The 11,589-nt window shown below is 45.9% G+C and overlaps 1 protein-coding gene across 3 annotated transcripts in view; it reads left to right on the top strand.

Annotated features, from left to right (window-relative positions):
- INPP5A (inositol polyphosphate-5-phosphatase A) overlaps positions 1-11,589 on the top strand; it is a 175,552-nt gene that overhangs the window by 1,372 nt on the left and 162,591 nt on the right. For all 3 annotated transcript variants that reach the window (XM_042818501.1, XM_042818502.1, XM_042818503.1), the window contains exon 2: positions 7,984-8,025. In XM_042818501.1, coding sequence (XP_042674435.1) covers positions 7,984-8,025 — 42 coding nt within the window. The remainder of the gene's footprint in view (positions 1-7,983; positions 8,026-11,589) is intronic.

Genomic DNA, 11,589 nt, shown 5'->3' with positions numbered 1-11,589 from the left:
GCCGGGCTGCTCTCAAGGACCGCTCCTTCCAGTCTGTATGGGTGCCTTTCATCTCTGGTCAGAAAGCAATTATCTTGTAAATGTGGCTATCTTCTCAAGAAGAGATCAGGTATTGCTGAGAGCAGTTGATAAGCACTGCTGTACCTCACTGTTTAGAGCTTGTGAAGTTTAAGTTCTAGAGCTTTTCTCATGGAAGTTCCTTCCTACAAAAGTGAGCAATTGAGTAATATTGCATCCCTGGCCCCCAAACACATTCTGATTTCTTAATCAGCCAAAATATTCAGGAAGAGGGGTAATTTTTATAAGTGGATAAGTAGAATTTTATGTATCCAAATGTGATGACTTGGTGCAATCTTTCTTGTGTGACTGTTCGGTCCACATTTAGGCTTTGGTCTGTTCCCAGCTTTGTAACATCAGACAGCAGCAGTGGTTCTTTTTCTTCCGTATGCTCAAAGAAGATCTGCCATAGCTGGCAGGGTGTTGTTATTTTGGCCCCAATACAGTATCTGCTTGCTTTGTTTGGCCTGGAGCAGAGGAAGCTGAGGGCAGCTCCCATGTGTTGGCCCTACAGCTTCCCAAAGGGGAGCTGCATGGAGCTCAGCAAGTGCTGCAGCACTGCTCTCAGCTGCAGGGTGTGGGGTTGGGTTCTGCTGTGTGGAGATGGGCTGGACTAGAAGTGTCCCACGAGGACCATCAGGTTGGAAATACACAGTGATTCTATGTTTGATTCTTTTAGTTCAGAAAACCTGACTGCAGCTTGAATCAAGATAACACCAAGGAGTTTGACATGTTTGTTGCTGAGGACTGTAATGTTTTGTTGTTTTTTTTTTTGTTTTGTTTTTAAGTTGTTTCCTAGCATTGCCTCCAGATTACTAGACTTCAGGTTTTAGTTTGGATTAATAAGAAGCATTTGAATCTTCTCAGATTGAGGACTTTGAAGTCACTAAGATTATTGATTTGTGTTGGCAGTGTCCTGTAGCATACATAGAAAAAACAGATTTGCAATTGGCTTTCACCTCTGTCTGTTGTGGTTCAGTATGAGGTTAGAGGCCATGCGGAAGGTCTAGCCTGCTGTAGGATGGCTTTTCTCTGTGTTCCACCTGTGATGGCTTTTAGGCAGTATTTTGTACATTGCCTACTGTTCTGCAGTTACTGCTGGGGCTGTTTGGCCCAAGAGATCAGGTTGGAGCCATGTCATGCATACAAAAAGACGTACTGAACTAGCTAGCCTGCCATAATTATCTCCAAAGCATTCATTTCTTGCTTGAAAGGCTCTTAGGTCTGTGTGTTGCTTTGAGACAGCAGGGCACTGTGAGGAGGCATCCTGCTGTCACGGCCCACAGGCTTGGCGCAGCACTCAAGGCGCTTCCAGGCCTCCGTGACATCACCTGCAGGAAGAGCCGGCCTGCCCCCGGCCCCATGGCTGTTCTCACTGCTGGTCTCCCTGCCTGGGAGCAGCGCTGGAACTAGAAATGTGCTGCATGTTGAACTCTGTTCCTGCTACAACTTGCGTGAAATTTGAATGACAGGATAAGCACAGTGGCTGCAGGCTGGGTGTTTGGCTCTCAGTGCATCTCGCTGACCTGCTGGCCTTGATCAGACTGTTGCCAGCCATTGACTGCAATTCCCTTTTTTTTATTGCTAGGGTTCCTTTCTGACTTCTGCTGTCCGGCTCTTTGGGATGGCTGGGCGGAGCTGTGCAGGACTCAGCAAACAGCATTCAGCTTAACTGCTGGGTCTGTTATGTGCGTGGGGCTCTGTGTTGTTTCACTTCTCGAAGTTCACAGGCTCAGCAGTTTTTCATGTGGGATTTGAAAGGAGGGGAACTTGATTATGCAGCAGATTTAACTTTTGAAACTGGATCCTAGAAAAGACAGTATTCTTGCTGTGTATGTTTTTAAAATAGTTGTTATAGATAATGATTAATTGTCTCTGGGTTTAGCCTGGGGAAGTGTTTAAAGATCTAATTAAAAAAAAAAAAAACAAACAACAAAACAACAACAAAGAAAACGGACCATCTTGTGTAGGCAGGATAGAATTGTGGTAGTGGTTGTCAATATTGCTAGAGCTCTACTTTGTCTATCAGAATGCAGGAGCAGATTAATGTTACTGTTGTTTTCAGTATAGGGTCTGGTTTCCCCAGTCCATTCCAAAATCAGGGTATGAAGTAATTGAATGCTTGAGTCTGTTAATACAGTTAATCCGTGCTCCTTGCAAACGGTTTGGGCTGATAAATACATAGGGTTGGATTAGCTGTTATTGTTAATACTCTTAATATGCTGCTTATTCAGATATCTGAGAGCCTTTAATCTTTCTGTAAGAAGTTGGTAATAAAAGCTAAGTTTGAGACTTGTTGGGAGTTTACTGGGGTAAGGTTACAGTTGAGATTCACAGCTTTATTCAGATCCTGGCAGTTGCAAAGCCCTATATGTCAGTAAGTACCATGCCAGGACATGTATTTTCTTATGCGTGGGATGAGGATAAAGGCGAGACAGCCAGGGCTGGGATTGGGTCTTGGTTTGTGTTTCAGATGTGCTGGGGAAAGGTGTGCATGCAGGAGTGTGATGCTACTGTGGCTATGGTATGAGTGTGCTCACAGGAATGGCAGTGAATAAATGCTGTCCAAAAAGCTGTTGAACTTCAGTTCTTTCAAGGATGTACTCAAATATATGCTAGCCCTGCGTGAATCAGGTCAGCAGTGTCAGGCCTACGTGCTCAGGCTCATTTCCAGGTGCTGCCACAAGCCCATGTGTTCCAAGGCTCTGGCAGGTGTAGCCACCGACTGCCTGGGGTCTGCAGGGCAGCGTCGGCTGTGTGACCCCGGGGGGAGCTGGGCACCCGGGCTGTGAGCTCCCAGCGCCTGCACTGAGAATCAGAGCAGTGGTCTCAGGGAATCCCTTAGTCCAACTAGGGCTCTGGGAATGTTTAATTCGAGCACTGAAGAATAGTTATTTGTACCTTTTGTCTAAATCATTGTGCAAGGCCCAAGCGGCCAGTTCTCCGTGTGTTCATGCTGAAGCTCAGTGAGTTTTCACAAAGTGAAAAAAATGAGATTATTATTGACTAAAAATAAACTTTGAAAAAAAGAACACGCTTTCTATAATTCATGTACTTTTTTTCCATTTTCCATTGAGTAAATCTAGTACAACTTTGTAGGAAATGGAAATACTGGGCAAAAGATAGCCTAGTTGTATGTTTGTTTTGAAAAGCTGCTTGTTTGCAGGATATTGGCAGCTCACGCGGTATCCATTTGTTTGAAAGCTTGCGCCTTTTCCTTATAGCCTGACCAATGCAGTAACCAGTGTGAAACTAATAGACTTCAAATACAAAGTCAGCATGAAAAGAGGCTATAGTGGGATTTGAAATTCCAGGAAAAGGTCAAAATCTCTTTGAACTGAAGGGGGCGGCGGTGCGTGGTATGAGCATCCTGTTGTTCTGACATGGATCCCACGTGGTTCTATAGGCTAGAGTAGGTCAAGCTAGGTTTTAGGGATGGGCTTTGTATTTGTGGCTCCACTTACTGCATGTGGTTAAATGAAAGGATAGGATGAAAGCTTGTGCTCTCCAAGACCTTGGGCCGTTTGTGGGGCTGAAGCGCACGGTGAAGGCAGGCTGCCCAAGCTGCTCTGTGCCTCGCATGGCAGTGCGCTGGGAACGGCGCCTCGTGGGCACAGTGCCTGCGTGCCGTGCGCGAGGCCGCCTGGCGTCTGGGCGGCTTTTGGGCTGCGAGGGGCCTTGAGGGCTGGCGCGACGGAAAGTCGCTTTGTGCTCGGGAAAGTGACGCTTCTGAGAGTGCTCGCTGCCTTTCTTCTATTCTCTCCACTGCTGCTTGAGCTCAGTGCTCTTCAGCTGCCTATCAGAGAACACCCAGAGCAGATGGCGGGCTGTGGAGAACTGGAGCGGCAGAAGCCAGAAAGAAGCAGGCTAATAAGGCTGGGTTTGGGATCCTGAGTGCTGGGAGATCAGCTCAAGTGCGTGGATGAAAGGATTCAGCGCAAGGGAGGACAAGGAAAAGATTACCTTCATTTACATTACAGAAAGAACGAGATAATTTAATGAAGGGCAAAAACTGTGTGGATGGGAAGAAGGCCAAAGAGTCTGGAAAACACAAAATGTGCTGTATCTAGTTTTAAACAGAGAAATAAAAGGAAGATAAATGATCTTTCTACTTGACTGTTATCTCTAGTCTTTGAGAACTTAAAGTAATTTACACAGAGGTGACTGGGGAGAAGCTGGGAGCAGAGAGCTGGCTTACAGAATCTCGTCCAAGAGCGCTGAAAGCAAAGCAAGGATGTTGCTGTGCCCGAGGCTGCAGGAGAAGCGTGGTGGTGGAGGCCGACCCAGCGGCAGGCTGGGCCTCGTGCACTGCGGGCGGCTGGGGCAGGAGTTCTGACCCCAGCTTTCTGTGAAGGAGTCCTCGTTAGCAACCTGGTAGTCTAATTAAATGTAACTGCAGGATGTGAGGCTAGCAGACTTCACTGTCATGTTCCAGTGCTGCTGCTCCTTCTCCTGATGCGTGCATTTTTTCTACTGCTTCTTCAAAAGATGTTATTTGGGAAGTCTGCAACCTTTGTTCTGCACCTGTTAGTATTTTTCACATTGAGTTTTTGTCACCCGTTGTTATTTGTTCCCAAAAAGCCTTGGAGTTAAGCCACAGAACTGAAGAGAGAAAACTGGCTTCAAATGTGGAAGCACAAATCAAAAGTAAACTTAAAATACAGAGTAGAGATTGGGCCAGCAGGATATGCAAACGTGTTGGGTTCTGTTAATGAGGGGTTGGATGTGGTTGGATGGATATGGTGGGGGGGGCTTTTCTTCATTGAGCAGCCTGATCTCGTGTAGCCCTGCCCGCAGCAGGGAGTTGGAAGGACGGGGCCTTAAAGGTCCCTTCTGGCCTTAAACTGTTCTTATTCCTGAGCTGAAGTCCTGGAGACGCATGGTGAAAGGCAGTGGTGGATGCGTAGAGCATTCCTGCTGTGGCTTACGAGGCTTATAAGTAGTGTCTGCTGTAGCTGAAAATAAGAGGGAAAGAGAACCTGTTAAAAGCTGCTGATAATGCCTGTGATATTCCTCCATGTGAGTCTGTCTGCGGGCTGCTCCCGCTTCTTCACTTGCAGCTTCTGCTGCAGCCATTTGCAGCACGTGTAGCCACTGTACATTTGTTTCACACTGGTTTGAGGTCTTGAATTTGTTTGGAAACTGATTTTTCTGTATCTGTGGGCATCGTGTCTAGTCAGAGTTGTGGTCTGAGATGGTGATGCTCTCCATCTGTAACACCTGTCCTTCATATTGAATGGCGTTTGGTGATATCTGATAGCTGCAGGTGTTCGCTGTGCCTCTGTGGCACCTGCTGCAGCAATGTCCCAAAGCACTGGAGGGCTGAAGCCTGGGAAGAAGCCAGGAACCCATCTGTTCTCAGGGGCATGTTTCCACTTAACTGGAGGAGATTCAAGAGCAGCATGGACATACATCATTCTGTTGTGCTCTATGCTGTCTTTCGGGGGCTGTTTCAGGGCACTGTGCGTCACCTACTTCTCTCCCCTGTGAAATACAGGAGCAGGGCAAGCTTTGCATTGCCTTGTGCTGTGATGAGGCTCTGCAGGTTGTTTGCAGAGATTGCTCTGACTGCCTGGGACCTAGTTTGCCAGGATTGTTGCCATTTAGCTGTGAGGCAAATGGGTGAACCAGTACCACTTCCAGCTATGTTTAACAGCGAAGTAATGTGCTTTGTTTTCTCCTTTGGGATTCTTGTAGGATAAATGCTTTAAATACTCCTGATTGGTAGCAATTTTTTCTGAAGCAAGAACAAGCTTAGTTACTCTAATTTAACATATAGGGCATGTGTCAGAATTTACAGATGTGTATGCTGATTCAACTGAAAATTTCCAGATGTGCTAAATAAAATCTTAGCTTTATTCCGCCATAGAAGGTCTGTGGCTGAAACTCGGGGAGGGTGTCAGTGGGGACCATCACACTCTACTGCACTGCCTTGAGTTCAGGTGTGGGATTTTGGGTTTGCTGTGCCCCCATAGGCAGCTACTTGCTGTAAGTACAGGCTGTAGGTAAAAATAGTGCTCTTTCATATATATGTATTTTTGCAAATGGCTGGTCTCTGTCCACATTGGATTATTTTTCACAATTAATAGGCCTTTGGGGCATCTAGTGGCTGGTGTAAATAAAGTAAAGGAGAGTTAGGACTCTGAGGCTTTTTGATTTTAAGTGAAAGCTGTCTGTCACCCACTAAATAGCACTACTTTCAGTTTTGAGAACAAGCACAGCAGTTGGTCTGCCTGCAGTCTAGTGCAGGGCTTGCTCATCTAGTCTTCGTAACAGCCAGAAATGATTAATTGGAAGCTTTGCAGATCCCAAGATCTTGCCTTCTTGTTGGATTAAATTTGGTCTTCTGGTTGAAATCCTGCAGAAATTGCATGCAACACGTGTAAGCAGGTTCCATCTTAGTCTACATCTGTTCTGGTTACAACCAGTACGTCCTGTGCCACTGTCGAAACTTACAGTTAAGAACTGGCTTGAAATCACAGCTCCCGGTTGGTTTGTTTTCTCGTTGCTTCATGAAAGTCAGTTCTCATCATTATTCATGGAGTTGTCTCAGGAAGTTCAAAATGAGTGGAAAAAGGGTTAAGCTTGCAAGAACAAGTGCTTACAGAGACAGTGTTCTTTTGGAGAGAATATTTTATCCCTTGCTTCATTGCCTGCAGCTTCCTTGCTGTGGCTCTGTAATATTATTTGGCTGAGCGGAAGGGCATGAATGGGAGAGATGAATGTTTTGCCCTGTGTTTATTAAAGACGACCCCGAAGTTGGGCCGAGCCCTGTCCCTCTGGCTGAGAGGTGGAGCTGGGCCAGGTGTGGGATGGGTGCTCAGGGCCAGGATGTGAGGAGGGGCTGCTGGTCCCTGCGCTTGCCTGCTCTGAGCCCAGCAGCAAGTTGCCACAGGCAATGCTGAGAAAGCTTGTTGTGAGAAAATAGAGCACCTGGGGAGTGGGAGCTTCACCTCCTTGTCCAGTTATATCTGAATTTGAGACCATTAAGAATGCGCGATCAACAAAAGGGAGGGGAGAGCAGGGGACAGAAGTGACACTTTTTTCCTCTTGGCTTTCAAAAAAATGTCTTTTTTTTTTTTTTTTGAAGGAATTTGGGTGGAGGTTACTCAGTTCTTTATGGAATAAATCTGTAAGTGTAGAGTTGTGTTCAAATAATTGAAAATAACACATTTTGGTAGGAAAATGCAGCAGAACAGGACTGTGGTGCTGGTGTTGGCCTCTGACCAAACACTGCCTGAACGGTTGCTGGGGGAGGATGGGGGACCTCTGATTTCCAGTTCCATGTGTTCTGCTGTGCCCCACAGGCGCTGTGCGTTCCTACTGTTTCTGTAGAAGAGTGATTTGGGTCTGTGTTTTCTGCCTACAATGCAGGAATTAGCAAATCTTGCTGATAATGTAAGTCGGTAAATGTCCACACTTGATGTGTAGAAACCATCCGTCCACCTCTATAACCGTATCTGGTGTGCTGTGTGCTTCATAGAAGGCACAACGCGGTGTTTTTGCTCTTCAGTTTTCATAACTTCTGTAACGACTTTGAACACTTCTCTCTGTTTGCTCCTGACAGGAGCCCCAGTGTCCTGCAAAAGCACAGCTGTCTGTGAGGCCGTTTGTTAGAATTAACTCTGTGTAATTTGAAACTGTGTTCTCAAATTGCAAAAACTGGGTGTCAGCAGTTCACGCAAAGGTTTTGAAATCCTGGCAGTGAATGCGTACTTCAGAAGCAGGTATTTTGATAAGCGTCAGGTCTGCGGATCTAATCACTGGATCATCTTGTAAGAGCAGGGACGTAGTGAAGTCGTAGATGAAATGCGTCTCCCTTAATTGTCGAAAAATGGAAGGCACCAAGAGAAGGGACAAGGGCTGTGATATTGTTGTAAAAATGTATTACTCTTGTTCCTGACTTTTTTGTGTTTTGCTTTTCAGCCAGAAAACTTGCAGAAGAATTGGCTTCAGGAATTTTATCAGGTAAGGTGAAACTTCCTTCCTTATTAATAAAATAAAGATCTTTTGCTTTTGTGAAGTTGAAGTTCCTATGTCATGTTCAAAACCAGTCTTAAAAAAAAGTGCCCTTGGATTTGTAATGATTAGTGTGCAGGCATCATTTGTTCTCATTGACAGTCTTCTGGTTTAAAACAGTTTGAGTGCTTTGTAAAAAATAAGTGATATATATGTTCACATTTTTATTAAAATCTTAGCCATTTCTGATGGTGGTTTGCAGCAGATCAGCCCTCTTATTTGAACTCGCTTGAAATTTTCCCATTTCGGAGCAATATAACAAGTACTGGAACTGTATCTTAAACATGTTATAAGCTTAACTGTGTATTTTTTTAAGTGTGAAAGCCACTCTAACATGTTCTGGTTTTGTGTTAGAGGTTTAGAAGCCTTCCATCCTTTCAGTGTAGCATTAGTGCTGTTTTACTTCGATAGTTTGTATCACAGCTTCCAGAATCGATAGGTTCTGAAGTTCCTTTATTCGTTATTAAATCCCTTATGGAAAAATGGTTAACATTCTGCAGTTCAAGTTTTAAAGTGAAACTGCAGCAAACTGGATTTTCAGTGTTTTGTTACTTTTTTGTGACTGGAATTATAATCTTGGAAGGTCAAGGTTCCAATGCCGTTTATGTCCACCACTGCAATACCATACAACACTGCAGTTTCTAGCAAGTTGAATGCAATTGCAATGAAATGACCAGTTTGAGATTCATATTGTCTATCAGCTCCACAAAAGATGAGCTTATTTTTCTTCTGTCTTGATTGATTAGTGGGGTTTAATTTGTATGGGTTTCCTTGGCTAATTCTGATTTTAAAAACCTTTTCACACTAAAAAAAAAAAAAAAAAAACACACACACACAAACAAAACAAAACAAAACAAAAAATAAACAAACCACAAAAACAACTCCTATGAAGGGAATATATATTTAAATAGATGGAAGCCTTTTTTTTCGCCTTTAGATCACTGAATATTTCATAACATCGTGTTACTTCTGCATATTTATTGACAAGACTGTATGTTCAGTTGTTAGTGAAGCGGGGGTGTGCGCTATGGAAATGTCTCCAAATACTTGGTGGAAAACAGGAAAAGGAGGGGAGAAATGAGCTGCTAGTATTCTGGAGCAGAGACCACTGGTGTGGAGCTGAAGTAGGTCTGTCTTTGTCCCACTGAATGTCGAGCACACCAGGCTCAAAGCAGGGAGAAATGGTTCCTTAGTGCGCCTGGCAGGTCGAGTCCGGGTGCGACCAGCTGAAGTGCAACTGCAGCAGCCCTGGGCCCATCCCTCGGATACAGCAGTTCTGCTGCCTCTTTCCTTTCCACTCCTTCTGCCTTCCTTATCTGCAGTCCAAGGAAGCTGTGTTTAAAACAAAAATGTTGCCAGTTCTACTCATCACCAGTAGGGAATGACGCAAACAGTCCTCAGGAGGAAAGCAGGAGCCTTGAATCCTTCCTCCTCACGTCAGTGCCTTGGGTAGGATTGCTGCTTGCTCTGTTTGCTGCTAATGTGGTAGGAAGTGGAGTAAAACTTTAAGGAAGAGACTAACATGCTGTGCTAAAAGTAGCGCTGCACAGTCCTGATGTAAGGCTGCGTAGCAACCCAGTACATGTAGAACTTCAAATATATTTTTATTCAAGTTCTGCATGCTCGAAGTCCTCTGCAAATTGAAATTCATCAGAAGTGCTGAAAACTGGCTTTTAAAAAGGCTGGTAATGCTTCTTCATAAACTCAAAACCCAGGTAAACCACAGACCACAAGTTTTTTCCATTCTTCTGAGGAATTCAATTTGCATATGTGGTTGTGTCACTACAGTTTGCATAACTTCTGAGAGTGAAGTCCTTGTGCAAGCTGTCAGAATAACCTCTGCAAAAATAAAAGTACTCTGTTTAAAATGTTTTTAGAAATTAAGCCCATAATGAAAAGATGTCTTCATGTTTGAGTAATGGAGTTCAATCCAGCCGGTGATTGGTTATGAGTGGTGTTCTGCAGGGATCGGAATTGGGCCTGTCCTCTTCAATATCTCTGTTGATGACCTGAACGAGGGCACTGAGTACACTCTGGGTAAGATTGCAGATGGCACCAGGTTGGCTGGAAGTGTCAGTCCGCCTGGGCGTAGCAAAGCCCTACGAGAGATCTGGGCTGAGGGCAGCGGGATGATGATCAACAAATGTCGGGTCCTGCTTCGGCCACCGCAACCCTGGGCAATGCTACAGGCCTGGGGCAGAGTGCCTGGAAGACTGTGGAGAGGAAATGGACCTGGGGGTACTGATTGATGCTCAGCTGAACGCGAACCAACAGTGTGCCCAGGTGGCCAAGAAGGCCAATGGCATCCTGGCTTCTATCAGAAGTAGTTGCTAGCAGGACCGGGGAAGTGATTGTCCCCCTGTACTCAGCTCTGGTGAGGCTGCACTGGAACTGTGTTCCAGTTTGGGCTCCTCACTGCAAGGAAGACATCACGGAATCGTCAGGGATGGAAGGGAGCTCCAGAGATCGAGTCCAAGCACCTGCCAAAGCAGTTGCGTACACCAGGTTGCACAAGTAGGTGTCCAGGTGGGTCTTGAACATCTCCAGAGAAGGAGACTCCATAGTCTCCCCAGGCAGCCTGTTCAGTGCTCCGTCACCTCACTGTAAAGAAGTTCTTGTGCACATTTGTGCGGAACTTCCTATGCTGCAGTTTCCGGCTGTTTCCCCTTGTCCTGTCTCCACACACTGATGAAAAGAGTCCGGCCTCGCCATTCTGCCCCCCACACCTCAGATATTTACAGACCTGGGTCAGGTCCCCTCTCAGCCTTTTCTCAAGGCTGAACAGACCCAGTTCACTCAGCCTTTCCTCATAGCAGAGATGCTCCAGGCCCTTCACCATCTTGGTGGCCCTCCGCTGGACTCTTTCCAAGAGATCCCTGTCTGTTTTGTACTGGGGAGCCCAGAACTGGACGCAGTGCTCCAGATGAGGCCTCACCAGGGCAGAGTAGAGGGGGAGGATCACATTGAGGCTCTGGAGTGCGTCCAGGGAAGGGCAATGGAGATGTGAAGGGTCAGGAGCACAGGCCTTAGGAGGAGCAGCTGAGGGAGCTGGGAATGTTCAGTGTGGAGAAGAGGAGGCTCAGGGGAGACCTCATTGCTCTCTGTAACTTCTGAAGGGAGGTTGTGGTGAGCTGGGGGTCGGCCTCTTCTCTTGTGTAACGGTGACAGAACTAGAGGGAATGGCCTCCAAATGCACTGGGGAGGTTCAGGCTGGACGTTAGGAAATACCACTTCTCTGAAAGAGTGGCCAGGCGCTGGAATGGGCTGCAGAGGGAGGTGGGGAGTCACCGACCCTGGGGGTGTTCAAGGAACGTTTGGATTTTGTGTTGAGGGACGTGGTTTAGTGAGAGCTATTGGTGATGAGTGGATGGCTGGGCTGGGTGATCTTGTAGGTCTTTTCCAACTTTGATTCTATGAATGTTAAGTAACACATTAAGGAGCATTTCTATGGCTTTCTGTTTAAGCTCCAACAACTTTAAGCTAGGGATTTTACATCAGCACAGGTCACTTCAT

Source organism: Centrocercus urophasianus, unplaced genomic scaffold (assembly GCF_019232065.1).
Source record: "Centrocercus urophasianus isolate 14NV4802_14NV808 unplaced genomic scaffold, USGS_Curo_1.0 seq_17, whole genome shotgun sequence".
NCBI classification, from domain to species: domain Eukaryota; kingdom Metazoa; phylum Chordata; class Aves; order Galliformes; family Phasianidae; genus Centrocercus; species Centrocercus urophasianus.
The sequence above is the reverse complement of the archived record's forward strand: the minus strand, read 5'-3'. Positions and strand labels throughout refer to the sequence as shown.